Source organism: Zeus faber (genome assembly GCF_960531495.2).
Source record: "Zeus faber genome assembly, chromosome: 8".
Taxonomy (NCBI): Eukaryota; Metazoa; Chordata; class Actinopteri; order Zeiformes; family Zeidae; genus Zeus; species Zeus faber.
The window spans coordinates 9,494,736-9,510,185 of record NC_137195.1 but is presented as its reverse complement, the minus strand read 5'-3'; the positions used below and the strand labels follow the sequence as shown (position 1 = coordinate 9,510,185).

Sequence of the window (15,450 nt, the reverse complement as noted above, 5' to 3'; positions counted from 1 at the left end):
AAAATAGACATTTCTACACAGGATGAATATGTATGTATACAATAATACAGGCTTGGGTAACTATGGATGAGTTGGTCAAAATGATTATGATGTTAATAAATTGCCTGCAGTGTGGTCGATGTTATTACAATATTATTCCAATATCTCGCACAAATATATACATCACAGCCGTATCTTCCTTCATTTCAATCTCAAAGAACGACCTTGGATGCCTTCCCTTGGGTAAAGTGGGTTTTTTAACACGCATCCAAATGCCTTGAATATTGTCCCGCAATATGATGCATTATTGTGAGGGTTGCATTTCGGCACTTTGTGCATTACCGTTCGTTTTCTGTCTGGGTGTGGTGAATGTAGAATTAGACTCAAATTCAAATCTTTGTACTTCTGAGAATTTCTAAGATTTAGAGCATAACACAGCTCACCGGCTCCTCTTTCTTATGCGGGATAATATTAAGAGGAGGATGACCAACGCCTCAATGCTGCATCAGCAGTACAAAGGATCCTCTTCCGTTTTTCGGATAAAAAATAATGAAAGAAGCAAACATTATAGTATTGGAAGCGCACCGAAACGCCTCTGAAAGGATGTTCTGCTTATTCCTTATCTCTTATTATTCTTTTGTGTCCGAGCAGATTGTCTGCATTCAGGGGTCTGGCTGAGGGAGAAATCAATTCTTCCATGAAAAAGTCAAAACAAATGAGATTCCTTTGAAAGAAAGAGCAGAAAACAGAGATATACAGAGAGAACGACGGGCGGGAAATATTGGATTAAGGAGAAAAAAAATATAGGAATATAAATATACATGCGCGTCAATTATAAGCATTCTCTCCACGAACTTTAATAGGGGACCCAAATTCAAATTCAGAGTGCAGATAATGGTCGACTCGGCTGTTGGGCGGCCGAACCTCACGCGGGCCCGAAATTTGAGGCCTAAAAGTAGAATCCCAAATCGTCTCAGGCCATGACCGTCCACGTGGATCCTTCTGCTGTTTCCGTTTCGGCCGACAGTCGCTGTAACACCGCGTAGCACATCGTCATAGGCACATCCATTTCACTGTTAGAAGCAACCTCTCCTGGCTGCTCCTCTAATATTGATGTTTTCCGTCTGACACTGGTTTGTCTCGTGGCCGTGTTCATCGCGTCCTCACGTCCTTGCGTCCTCGAGTCCTCACGTCCGTGTGTCCTCACGGCCCTGCGTCCCCGTGTCCCCATGTCCGGCGGTCCTCGCGTCCGCATGTCCTCCGTCCCCGTGTCCTTGAGTCCTCGGGTCTGCATGTCCTTGCGTCCTCGCGTCCTCATGTCCTCCGTCCTCGTGTCCTTGCGTCCTAGCGTCCTCATGTCCTTGCGTCCTTGTGTGCTAGTGTCCTCACGTCCTCCAGTCCTTGCGTCCTTGCGTCCTCATGTCCTCATGTCCTTGAGTCCTCACGTCATCATGTCCTCTGTCCTCGTGTCTTTGAAACCTCGCGTCCTCATGTCCTACCGTCCTTGTGTCCTTAAGTCCTTGCGTCCTCCTGTCCTTGTGTCCTCATGTCCTCCAAGCCTTGTGTCCTCATGTCCTCATGTCCTTGCGTCCTAGCGCCCTCATGTCCTTGCGTCCTCACGTCCTCATGTCCTCCAGTCCTTGCGTCCTCATGTTCTCGTGTCCTTGAGTCCTCACGTCCTCATGTCCTCCATCCTCGTGTCCTTGAAACCTTGCGTCCTCATGTCCTCCCGTCCTCGCGTCCTCATGTCCTCACGTCCTCATGTCCTCCGTCCTCGTGTCCTTGAAACCTTGCGTCCTCATGTCCTTGCGTCCTCATGTCCTCCCGTCCTCGTGTCCTTAAGTCCTCGCGTCCTCATGTCCTCGCGTCCTCATGTCTTCCAGTCCTCGCGTCCTCATGTCCTCCGTCCTCCTGTCCATGAGTCATCGCATCCTCGTGTCCTTGCGTCCTCATGTCCTCCCATCCTTGTGTCCTTGCGTCCTCATGTCCCCGCGTCCTCATCTCCTCACGTCCTCGCATCCTTGAGTCCTCCTCCCGAGCTTCTTTGTCCTTTAGCCGCCGTGACGTTCGCTCCCGCCTGATATCGACGCAGCGACGCTCACAACGGGATCAGCGCTTCATCAATTTCTCCACAAATGTTTGTTCTGTTGCGATTGTTCCTCGCTAGTTCCCGGAGGCATAGCGCCAGAATCCCTGACCTTCACTCCCCTCGATGACATGATCTTCCTGAAGTGGGAGGAGCCAGTGGAGCCCAACGGCCTCATCACGCAGTATGAGGTATGTACTAATAAATATATGTTCTCTGTCCAATCAGTCTTTGAAAAGAGGGATGTTCAGGCCAGGGATAGACCCAGAGTCACGTCCCGGTCACACCGGTGAGGACGTTTAAATTTACAGCAAGTGTAAGTTTGCTGCAGTGCCTTTGAACTTTGCCGATTTTTTGGAACACAGCCAAAGACCACACCCGCTGATTTGAGGGATTAGCTCCACCCTCTTGTCCTGGAGGTATTGCTAGTCGTGAAAACCAGCAAACCTAGCCCCAGCTATTACCTTTCAACTTCATGTATCCTGTGCATGTATCGCTTTTTGCATATTATGTATATTTTTGGATATTTGGCTATTTTTTTGACAGTGTTTTCTAATTTGGCCATTTTCTTTGTATATTCGGCAATTTCTGTATATTTGGCTACATCAACTTTTTTTTTATGCCAATTATCTGTACACAGGTGCATTAACCCACAAAGACATATTCTCCTCGTATTTGAAAATGCACCAGAGCACATGGTTGCATATCCCAGTTTTAGGCTACCTATTAAATATTCATGGCGGCACATCAGTACTTGCTATTGCGTTGAAATTTACTTAAATGTATTTCATCTTATTGTTCTCACTTCTTTCTTGTTGATTTTTTTTCCATTTCCATGTATTGTATTAGTGCTTCAGTAACAAACCGGGCAGAAGGACCCGGCGGAAAATAATAATGTATTGTTTTGCTCGTGTGTGACTCTCTTAATGCTGTGTTGAAATCGAACACAGTAGGAGGAGCTTTGGGCTCGACAGGAGCTTTGGGCTCGGTCCTTGTCTGACACAGTTCCAGGTGTTGTTCTATGCCGTATATGTCATAGAACAACACCACCCCGGCCACGTCGTAGCAACACAACCCCGCCACCTGAAGCCACAGCACACAAGTAGAAACCTCCTGTAATTATTTGCAGCAGGATAATGAGTCCTCCCCTCTTCTGTTCTGGGCTTCTCTCTTTTTTTTTCTTCTTCCTTTTTGAGAAAAGACAGCTGTAAATCCACCTACCTACCCCTAAGTCCGCGCCGTCTTAGCCTCCCCGACAATGTCACCTCAAGGATATTATTAAATGGGATTTGCGGTTTGACATATGATGTGGAGGCTGCGCGGGATTTCTCTCTCTGTACCGCGTTGATCTCCCCTGGATGACGGGGGAAGCTTTTTAAAGGGGAGCCGGAGAAATCCTCGTCACTCCTCTCAAATTAAACCGCTGCTTCCGTCCATCGACTGCCATGCCGTCCGGAAAGCCTCCGTTCGGTCCGCCTTTGTAGAGGAAACACAGAGGCCTATGTGTGTTTAGCCGTTGAATGCCTCATAATTCTATCTCCACACTTAGCAGGCATGAGCAGGAATTACGGCCTTCTCCGTGATAATCGCCAAAGCCCGTCGTTTGGCTTGAGAGGCAACTCGAGTGTGTGTGTGTGTGTGTGTGTGTGTGTGTGTGTGTGTGTGTGTGTGTGTGTGTGTGTGTGTGTGTGTGTGTGTGTGTGTGTGTGTGTGTGTGTGTGTGTGTGTGTGTGTGTGTTGTGTGGGCGTGCGTGCCTGCGCATGTGTGTTTGCGGTGTCTTGCTTTGACTTGATCTCGATGATGCGAGCACCAGATGTTCACCTGGGTCTCGCAGTCCAATAGAAATGTAGAAGGACGGAACTCTGTGTCGACGGCACTCTAACAGTAAGAAGAAAAAGATAAATAAAGAAGGAGCGAAATAAACACTTTAGATGAACGCCTATTATAACACATTAGTCAGACCGCGGCAATCGCAAAGCCCCTGATGTAGCCAACCCCCCAGAATCGATGGGGTTGGATGGATCAGTTTTACTTTAAAATGCCAATGCCTCTCAAGTCCCATACTGTCAAAGCTATGAAGAAAAAAAACAACGTGAGCCGCCAGCGCATCGATTCAGATAAACAAATTAATTTCAACCTCAAGTGGATCGTATAAAGGAAATCAATTTAAGATGAGAATTAGTATTGATGACGGACAGGAGAAAATCACTCCTGCTTGTTGTTATGGAACCGCTTAATGAATTGTCCATGTTCAGATTTAATGAAGACATTGGGTCACACCGAAAATAGAGGGGCATATAATAGGTGATTTGCAGTAAACCCAAAGTGGACGGGCTATTTTCGATTCCGTCGGCGAAACCACCCCGAAACACCTTTTTTCTTTTCACTTGCAACCTCAGATCAGTTACCAGAGCATCGAGTCGTCGGATCCGGGCATCAACGTACCGGGGCCGAGGCGAACGGTCTCCAAGCTGAGGAACGAGACCTACCACATGTTCTCCAACCTCCACCCGGGAACCACCTACCTGATCTCCGTCCGGGCCCGCACCGCCAAGGGCTTCGGGCAGACGGCCCTCACCGAAATCACCACCAACATCTCCGGTACATCTCAGGTTTTGCCTTTCGTAAATGAACTCCGAGGAAGGCGAGTGACAAGGGGACACGCCGAGCATCGCACATCCGGGACCGGAGCCCCCGCTCAGTCTCATCGCTTATTATTGTTCCGGAAATTCCACCTCGGTGTTCCATTTCCCTTTAATGAATAATGAGTGTTTGCGCTCGTTCGGGGAACACCTCGCCGTGATGCGGCGGCCGGCGTTTCATCCCCACCCCGAGCCGCCCACCTTCCACCTCAGCGACGCGGACTTTGCACCCGCCTTTAATTATAGATTTACGGCTCAATCAACGGCTTTGTGTCAGTGGCGGAGCTGGCGCGGGGCCAAACCGCGGATAAAGCCCAGCAGCCACTGCGTATCACGCTCAACCTCCTCCCCCTCGGCCTACAGTGCAAAACATTCACTTACACTGAGCGTCTCCCAAATCTGCACTGACAGCCAGCAAACTTCAAACACCTTCCGCAGCTACGTCTGTCAGCATGTTCCAGCAAAACCCACCGCGGAGCATCCTACCAAACACTTAAACCGGTAGCCCGCCCTGAAACACACACCCACCCACACACACCCAAACGGTAGATACACAAATAATCCTTCAAGGACACTCTTTCTGGCAACCTCCATCACAGCGTCTTTTACTTCTGCCGACCAAAACCGACCCGAATGTCAACAAATGCACACAGGGTTTTGCTTTAGTACTTTGCCGTACCTACTTTAATACCACTTTTCCTGGCTAATCAGTGGTTTCACGGTACCCTCACCCATGCAGTTGTTCTTATTCAGGGAAAAACAACGGGAAGAGCCGGAAAGAGCATAGCATTGGGTTGACTCTACCGCTAATTACTCCTCGCTCGCATAACTTTTAATTGGCCGCTTACGCGAGACAAGGAGCCAAATTCAACCGGTTCATTATTTGTTATGATGTGGATGTGACTGAAAAGTGAAGTAACTGTCGGCGTATTTATGTATTTACACCTTACAGTCTGATGGATAATGTGCATCTGTGTGCGTGTGCGTGTGTGTGTGTGTGTGTGTGTTTGTGTGTGTGTGTGTGTGTGTGTGCGTGCGTGCGTGCGTGCGTGCGTGCGTGCGTGCGTGCGTGCGTGCGTGCGTGCGTGCGTGCGTGCGTGCGTGCGTGTGTCTTCAGCGCCCACGTTCGACTACGGGGACATGCCATCTCCGCTTAGCGAGACTGAAAGCACCATTACTGTCCTGCTTCGGCCCGCCCAGGGCAGAGGAGCCCCCGTCAGGTGAGGAAGCCTCCCCCCCGTCCTTCCGCTTATGGTCTGAATGCACAACATAATAGAGCAGCCGACCGTAGGAAGGCCGCCCGTGCCTTGATAGCAGTGTGCGGGTAATGGCCTCCGGAGCGGCTGTCAGTCTAGTCAGGAGCGTTCCCTCCGGCGAGGCGCGAGACCGCCCGCCGGGACGCCATCATAGAGGGCGTCGCCCGCTCAAAGGCAGACAACGGCGGACAGAATCCGACATGCTTGTGTCACGAGAGCAATCGGTCATTTGAAGGCTCGCGTCCTCCGTCTCTATAGCACGTACCAGGTGGTGGTGGAGGAGGAGAGCGTGAAGAAGGTGAAAAGGGAGCTGCATCTGCAGGAGTGCTTCCCACTGCCGATGTCCCACGGCGAGGCCCAGGCCAGGGGCACGCCGCACTACTACACGGCCGAGCTGCCGCCCAGGAGCCTGCCGGAGGCCAGCCCCTTCACCGTGGGCGACAACCACACCTACAACGGCTACTGGAACACCCCCCTGGACCCCCGGAAGAGCTACCTGGTCTACTTCCAGGCCATGAGCAACTTCAGAGGGGTGAGCGCATATGGAATAAATATTGTTGGTCATAGCTTGTTTTAGGATTTCATTATATTTTTAAAGGTTTTGTATTATTTTACCGGGCACTACCTGCTCATTACTCCTTTTGGACAGCAACTTTTTTTTTGGGCTTTTTTGGCACTGTTGTTGGGCGTCTCACTGTAACGTCTTTAATGCTTCTCACCTATATCCTGGATGCAGAAAAGCCAAACTTCCGCTCCATGGCACGGATACTGGTTAATTAGCTAAACGGGATTGACAGCCGACTCTGTGGTTGCCTCGCACCTACAAGGGAAAAAGGCACAGTAAGCTGCTCTGCTTTTTCGGCTTCACCAAAAGGCTAGGAAAGGTGAGGCATGCCTCGCGTTTTCCAAAACAGCAAATTAGAATTTACAAAAAAACATCAAATAGTTGTGAAAAATCGACATGTCATAGCCAAGACCAGATGCTAGGTTAGAAGCCAGGGCAGCCGGGGTGCATCGCTTGCGTTACAATCTGCCAATGACTGCTGATGGTTTTGGAATATTAGAAATGCCTGACACAAAACACCTGTTTAACTGCAAATTCATAATTTTGAGTTTCCTGCCGATTTAAGTTATTTTGACCACGTCGGACCTTCCTTCTATTTCTGTCTTTGTCCCCTCGTTCTCGAATCCCTTCGCCCTTCGTCTCTCTTTATTGCCATTTAAAGGGGATCTATTAGGCTTTCCTTATTTCCTGTCGTATAATGTTCCAAGGTCGGATGTTCATATAAGTGTTAATTAATGAGGTAATCCCTATGAGCAACACGCTCCACGTTTGGAAATCTGACGTTTTCTTTATGTGATCATCTGCTCCATCCGATCCACTGTGCTTTTCTCCAAAACAAAACCAACACAAATTGTGTGTTTTTTTTGTAGATGTATTTCCTTTATTTTATTTTATTTCATTTACATGAAAGAAAAAAAATCCCTGGTGCGTTGTCGTGCGGTGTCTCCCACAAGCAATCAAAGTCGCAACAAATTTTTAGATGAGACCTTGCAGATCTAATATGAGTAGATTGCTTATTTCTCGCCTATACTTTGTTCAGAAACATATTTTGGTGGACTGATAAGGCGAAATCAGTGAAAGTTACGGAGTAAACAGAACCAAACCCGCAAGCCGCGCTCAAACGCCATTGGCTCACAGAATTTGCGGCCTCAGGATGGAGACTCCACCCACTGAAACAGAGCGTCAGGAACACATTGGATCTAGAGGTATGTTGGAATGGCCATAAGGCATAATCTGAGTGGTACTTTCGGCCAAAAAACTTCAAAAACATGTTTTGAGGACCTCAGAGACCTTAGAAAAAGAAGCATAATAGATCTACTTTAAGAGTAGATGTGAGATAACGCTGTGTCCAGTTGTTATCCCATTTCTATGCATCTCAGTTAACTGACATTGAACATGAAGCCTAGCAGCACGTCTTGTGGGGAAATGAATGCCGGGGAGGCGTCTGGCAGTGGCAAGATGCAAAAAAGAAGTCGATTTCTGCCTTCCACAATATTTTGTCCCTCTACCAGGCATTGATGCCAGTGTAATTGATGCCATTAATTATTCAAGATCCGTCAAGAGGCTAGTTAGTGGTTGTAGGATTCATGAAATAACTAATGAAAATGGTATTGCTTTGGCACGCTGGACTTCTGCCCTTGTGTGTCCATGACAAAAACCTTGGGCGTCTTTGATTTAGTTCCCGCTAAATTAAGAAGACCCTGCTCTACCACACCCACGCCTCTCTCTATTTTTCTTGCTTGTTCTTAAGCACACAGGCTGCTCCCGTGGCCAATAATAACACCCAGAAGGAAGACGCATTACCAGTCTGAACGGCATTATGGGAAGAGCTGCTACCTGGGCAAAACACTTACTTATGGATAATTGGACACAGGTGCAGATCATCAGAGATGGAAAATTGCTGCTTAATAATCAGCGATTCGGTGGAAATGTAGCAGTACAGCAGTCCCCAAAAATAATAGCTCATAGCTGGCATGGATTTCTGTGGTCATCAGCTCTGAATAAAAAAGTTGGGTCACCACTCTGTTTAACTTTGTGGATCCTTTGGCGTAGCGGGCGAAGGTACATTTGGTTATTCAAGGTCTTTGTATCACAATAAGGCCCGCGAGCAGAACCGGGGCGACCGGTCCCGGCCAGAGGCGTCTCTTTCCGGCCCGGTGGACAAACACACGGGTGGAGTGCAGCGTGAGCACTTCACACAACTGGGCTGCTAAGCACGGGATTAAGACAGGGGGAGGCCTAGCTTTACCGCCGGATGGGATTAGCCTTTGTTTTGCTGGAGGGCGACCAGTACCCATGATCAACAGTGTGTGTGGAGCCGAGCGCCAGATCAGACATCCAAACCCATAACCGTCCAGGGTCCCCGTAACAGGACTTGCCCTGGCTAAATACACAGTGCAGTCCGTTAAGCCCCATCTGCAATCTCAGTATGGAGGCCTGCAGGCCTTTCAAGATGGATTGAGGGCGAACAATGCAGAGAACCAGTGAAACATTAGGCTCGTGTGATCTCAATCCTGAAATTAGAACCGTTTTCGTTACCCGGGTACATTTGACAACATTTTAACCGTACTGTGAACATGCTTAGTGAGTCTTTGCAGCCAGACGAGGCAGCAGAAGCAAATAAGTATGACACCAAAAGCTCAAGTGTTTTTACTGCCTTTTTGAAAACCTCTTAAATACATCTGTGGGCGCTTTTAAAGACTTACGAAAGGTAATAAAAAAAACAAACAAAAAAAAAAAAATATATATATATGTATATAAGAAGAGTATATAATTCCTTTCATTATTTTGGCTTTTCGATAATAGCTTAAGTACTTACAGAACATGTGTATTGAAGAAGTGTTGCCAAGGTTTGAAAAAGCATTTAAACCTTCACTATGTATTATTTGCCCAAGGAGATGGTTGCCAATGAAAATAAAACCATTTTATTCTGAAGGCAGTTTGCATTTACACAGTGTTCGGTTGCCCGCTGCCACGTTCCATTAACCACATTCAAATTTTTACACCTGAAAGTCGTCCTCTTTAAAAAGCGTGGGCTGATGATAACTAAATTTCTCATTTTGCCCGGACTTAACAGCGCGGCTCATTAAATCCCAACCTGTGTGGTCGTTTCAAGCTTTGTCTGAATCTATTTGTGGAGGGCTAACATCACAACCAGTCATTTGAAACAGTGGCAGCGATGGGAATAGTTCAAACATTTTACGGGACCCATAATATTTGGCATTTACCCACGCTAATTATCTGGAGAGTGGCTGTCAAGCCTCTGTAATTGCTTTGATTGATTCTTCTAAAGATTCACTTGAAAGACTGTGGATTCAGACTTTGGCTTTGTAGCCCTCAGAATGGGATTTAATAGTGGAAGACACAGCACACGCACCCACACACACACACACACACACACACACACACACACACTCACAAACATTCGAGCATCCTCACATACACAGGCACACACACAAACACTCCCAAATTAAAAGAAAAAAAGGAAAGCATGTTGTTTGTATGCTGGCATGTTTTCTGTGTTGGAAGCCGCCAGCAGTTACCAGCCCCTTTGGTGCAGATGGCGCCGGGCTTTTATGTATGATATCTGTCCCACAAAACACAAAGCGTGCCAATTTGCCAATTTTTGTGCCAATCCTCACCCCAGGTGCTCCATATCACTTCATATCTCAGACCACCAAACCTCTGTCATATACAGTAAGGTCAGGCCGGGCCGGGCCGGGCCGGGCGACTTTAGTCGTATAGTCGGTACATTTCATACCCGAGGGCCATTCAGAGTGCTTCAGCAGAAGGCGGGCCTCAAAACCACGCCCACTTTGGTCGCCGGGACCCTGATGCTGGGCTCACGCCCCCGGCAAGCGGCGCCGCGGCCTGAAGCCAAGCCACTCCCATCTCGTGGCCGGCTCTCTGCGCCCTTCATTGTTCTGTTGGCGAAGCAGAGAAAGAAACGAGGCTTCTTGTTCGAAATTGCAAAATGATCACAGTACTCCGAGCCAGGTCTGCGCTGCGGCCCAAAAAACGTTCTCTTTCAATCCGTCGGAGGCATTGTCTTTTTTTTCCCGCGGGGTTATGAACTTCTTTAAAAAAAAAAAAAAAAAAAAATCTCGAAAAGGATTTTTCAATTAACGAAAAGGCAATTCGGCCCCAGTTTGAGTAAAAGAGATCCCTGTTTCAGAACGGGCAGATTTGCATAATTCTCTCATAAATGTCTGAATTAGCATCTGTAAATCTTAATTTGACAACACTCATCCTCGAGGTGGAAGGGTAGAATAGGATTATAGGTTTGGGATCTCATTAGAGTTTCTTGACAAAGGTTCTTTTTCCGTAATAAGAAGATGTCATCAGCGGAAATTTGAAAGAAAACTATCACACAGCACATCTTCCCACGTGGAACTTTGGCCTCGAGTCTCCTCAATTATAACTCTTCTTTTTTTTTCCCACATCAGTGAGAGCCACTTCCACTCACTCACAGCTACTTGAACCGTGTCCGTCTTCGGTCTGATTGTTTCCATTTCAGTAAACTTCTGATATTTTCTTCTCTTTTAGGAAACCAGGATAAACTGCATTCGCATCGCTCGAAAAGGTAATAAAAAAAACAAACAAAAAAAAAAAAACACTCTCCATCCCTCTCACCGTTTGGACCGCGGCTGCTTTTTTCCTGAGCTGCCCGAATGTTCCGCGGGCTGGTCGCGGCGTGAAGCCTCCCCCTCCCTCTCCCGATCACCCGTCTCTCCGGCGCACACCGGCGGGGTTTTATTTAACAAAGATGGAATTACTCTGAGGATCGGGGCCTTCTCAGCGATGAGCCTCGAAGTGGAAAAGAAGGAAGGGGCGAGGAGGGATTAGAGGTCAGGCTTTCATCCGGTTCGTTTGTGGGCAGATGCTCGGCCACGCCGTATCAAAGGCACTTCCGCTGTTCTCATCAAGAGCGCCGCAGACAGCCACATCTGACGGCTCTGACCTCGGCCGGCTCTGAAGGATCCCTTCAGATCAAAAAATAAATAAATAAATAAACAGATGCACACGGAACTACCTGAACCTATCAGCGTTAGAAAAGTGGCGCCCCTCCCGGTCCCCGCGGCTCCGGCCAGCGCCGGGGTGGCATTCGGGGGAAAAAAGGACGCGGAAAAGCGCGAGCGGGGAAATTGACTCAAAGTCCCGATGGCAGGAGAGTGGACCGTCAGATCACAGTGAATAAAAGTCACGTATTTATAGTAATCGCAGCGCTGCAACAGTAAGCAGAGCCTTGCAAGTAAATTGACTTGGCGGAGCGTCCTTTTCCTTTTCCCTTTTTTCTTTATTTTTTGGTGACGCCCCCGCCCCCCGCCCCTCTTTTTCTTTTGTGAGTGAGAAACCAGAGAGACAAAGCTCTCCTCGAGCATGAAGCCAGGAAACCAAGGCCAAGGCATTCTGGTTCTGCGTCTCACTCCATCTGCCCCACACAGACATCCAGTTTAGTCTTTGATTAATTATACTTCCTCGCAGCGATGAACGCCGCGTCGCACCCGTCTCTATTCTTCTCTAACACTTACGGCCCAGACAAAGAGAAAGAGGAAAAAAAAAAAAGAAAAGAAAAGAAAATGTGCAAGAGGAGAAGACAAGAGAAGAAGAGGAGAATTAGCACTGTTTAACTTGGGAGTTATACTATCAACGTCAGATGAATCAAACTGCTTTTAGGTAGATAAAAAGATGCATAGATAAATGGATAGATAGATGGAGAGATGGATAGATAGACATATCGATAGATGAATAGATATATAGATAGATAGATAGATAGATAGATAGATAGATAGATAGATGATAGATAGATAGATAGATAGATAGATAGATAGATAGACAAATAATCTCTTGAACTTGAACTTGAACTTGAGATAGATAGATAGATGGATAGATGGATAGATGAATAGATATATAGATAGATAGATAGATAGATAGATAGATAGATAGATAGATAGATAGATAGATAGATAGATAGATAGACAAATAATCTCTTGAACTTGAACTTGAACTTGAGATAGATAGATAGATGGATAGATGGATAGATGGATGGACAGACAGATAGGTAGATGATATATAGACGGATTTATGCTTTATTCGTCTTTACAGCAGCTCACATAAAAACAATAGACAATAATAAGTAATAATTTTAAAATAATAATCAACAACAAAAATCAAAACAAAGGCAAAAAGTAGGTGGATTGCATTAAATGCAATTCACCTACTAAAATATACAAACACTAAAGAATAACAATAAACAATATAAATAAACCTGAAAATGAACAAGAAACCATAAATATGATCCCAATTTAAAGATTAGGCATAAAAACATGTAGCAGCAAGCAATCAAAATAAACCTACAAATAAACAGTAAACAATATACAAGAGAAAATTGTCAATTTAAAATAAACCTAAAACGTTAAAAACAAACCCGTCGTAAATTTATGACGATTGCACGGATCGAAAGACAGGAATGGCGAGCCCCACCCCTTAGATACAGGGGTTATTTGGTCTGTGTTTGCGATCTCCATGTTCTCTCTACTATTGACATGGCAGCCACATCAGTAGGCGTTGAGTAGTAACTATCAAGCAGCCTATCACAGGCAAAGTGGAGGCAAATGATTTTGGCTTGGATAACAAAGCAGGAGATTACATTTCAACTTCCAGGTGACAGTTTAATTAAGGATCTGCTGCCAGCCCCAACACAACAATAGACTTCCATTTCTCCTCTAAGTGCCAATTTCCACCGGCGGTCAGCCCGCAGGAGCGGGGATTCTTGTGGAAATCTATTTCATACTCATGTTGAGCCTAATAGAAATTCTAGGCCGAAGTGTGGTGCGGTCGTCTTATCTTATCCAAAAAATGTCAGACGAAGCGAGAGAAAGTTGTAGCATGTAAAACACACCGCGCTTCTGTACTTGGCTCGTAGATTTAATCTTTTAATAAAGTTGCGCCGTGCCTGGGGAGGAGGAGTTTAGGGGTGCTGTGTCAATATCAAGAGGTTAAGAGGCAAATTGAAAATTAAGCCAGAAGATCTGATGCTGTCTCGCGGCTGATTTCAGAACAATTCACGATCTGCCCTGTGTGGTGGAAATCAATGCAGTATGTAGCCGTCTACAGTTTCAAACTGTGATAGTTAAAAACATATGCGGCATTACAAAGGCCCCTCACATATACAGCCATTGCTTTGCATCGGATTAAAACCTGCTTCAGCTGAGCTGAATTTGGCGGTTATTTTTTCATGGCTTCCGGCATCTGGCAGACACCGGGGCACCTTGGGATGATCTAGCCCGGTGCTGATCAACAGAACCTGGCTGAGAAAAAAAGCTCCATCTTTCATCTGCAGTCTGACTGTCAACACTAGCCCGTAGAACTGTCAGGTGGAGCCTCCCTATCAGATGTGACGGGGTCCATAAACCGAATCGCTCCTCATTTCACCCTGCTGGAAAATACTTAAAATAAGAGGCGGAGGAAGTTAGGAGTTAGAAAGTTTAAGAAGAAGAAGCGCTTAGGAAAAAGTTCATGTGCCGACACACCGGCACAATGATACGCATCGCCCCCGTTCAAATACTTCCAGGCAGCCATCGTTGAGGAAGCAGATCTTGCCAAATGCGAGGACGATATTGTCCCACTTTTGAGCTTTATTTGGATGAGGCTTATAAATCGCTTATGGCTGCAGATAGATCGGGCGAGACACATGGCTCTGTTTTCCTCCGTTCTGCCCTAGATCTGGTTCTTTTTACCCGGCAGGCCGCGAGCTAGATGCCCATCCCCAGGCCTGCTCTGACTTTCTGCTGCTCAAGTAGGCCGGGGACGACCGGCCGTGGGGCTGTCAGGGCCCGGAGAACAAGCTGACACCACACAAGGAAATTAGATCAGGGGGCTCATAGAACAAGACAAAGGAAAAAGAAAAATCCCGCTCTTCTGCTCCATTTACATAAGTATGGAGCTTTATGCCAATGGAATGAATAACCTGCTATTATGATAACGACCTTCTCCAGTAGCACAGACACCGGGGCACCTTGAGATTATACTGTATCACTCTGGAGGATAAGGAGAGGTATCCACACTAAGATGAAGCAAGAAAACAAAGAAAAGAAGGTTCAATTCTTTACAAGAAAAAATATGCATTTAAATAAAAAAAATCGTTTTGACAATGCATCGAGTGTTGCATGACAATTTAAGATGGCGGTTTGAAACATTCTAGGTTAAGTGTTTTTGTCATTGTAATATTGTCAGAAATAAGAGTAAGCCTCACAAATGGTTTTTCATAAGAGGGCCTTCATGAGACCGTCTGATGAGACGGTCCTCGCGAGGCGGTCCCCCCGAGATACTCCTCACAAACGGTCTTCATGAGATGGTCCTCATGAGACGGTCTGATGAGATGGTCTGATGAGACGGTCCGATAAAATGGTCTGATGAGATGGTCTGATGAGACGTCCTCGTGAGGCGGTCCCCGCAAGATACTCCTCACAAATGGTCCTTATGAGACGGTCTTCATGAGACGGTCTTCATGAGACGATCCTCATGAGACAGTCTGATAAGACGGTCCCCGCAAGATACTCCTCACAAACGGTCTTCATGAGATGGTCCTCATGAGACGGTCTGATGAGACGGTCTGATGAGACGGTCCCCGTGAGACACTCCTCACAAATGGTCTTAAGGAGACGGTCTTCATGAGACGGTCCTCATGAGACGGTCCTCATGAGACATCCTCATGAGACAATCTGATGAGACGGTCCCCGCAAGATACTCTTCACAAACGGTCTTCACGAGATGTCCTCATGAGACGGTCTGATGAGACGGTCTGATGAGACGGTCTGATGGGACGGTCTGATGAGACGGTCTGATGAGACGGTCTGATGAGGCGATCCTCACGAGGCGGTCCCCGCGAGACACTCCTCACAAATGGTCTTCATGAGACG

General features: G+C 46.8%; 1 protein-coding gene across 2 annotated transcripts in view; it reads left to right on the top strand.

The window, feature by feature from the left end:
* Nucleotides 1-15,450, top strand: part of ptprub (protein tyrosine phosphatase receptor type Ub) — a gene marked incomplete at its 5' end in the record, with an annotated part of 145,161 nt that overhangs the window by 95,460 nt on the left and 34,251 nt on the right. For both annotated transcript variants that reach the window (XM_080004954.1, XM_080004955.1), the window contains 5 exons: nt 2,147-2,256; nt 4,466-4,667; nt 5,826-5,928; nt 6,223-6,496; nt 11,075-11,111. In XM_080004954.1, the coding sequence (XP_079861080.1) occupies nt 2,147-2,256; nt 4,466-4,667; nt 5,826-5,928; nt 6,223-6,496; nt 11,075-11,111 (726 nt within the window). The remainder of the gene's footprint in view (nt 1-2,146; nt 2,257-4,465; nt 4,668-5,825; nt 5,929-6,222; nt 6,497-11,074; nt 11,112-15,450) is intronic.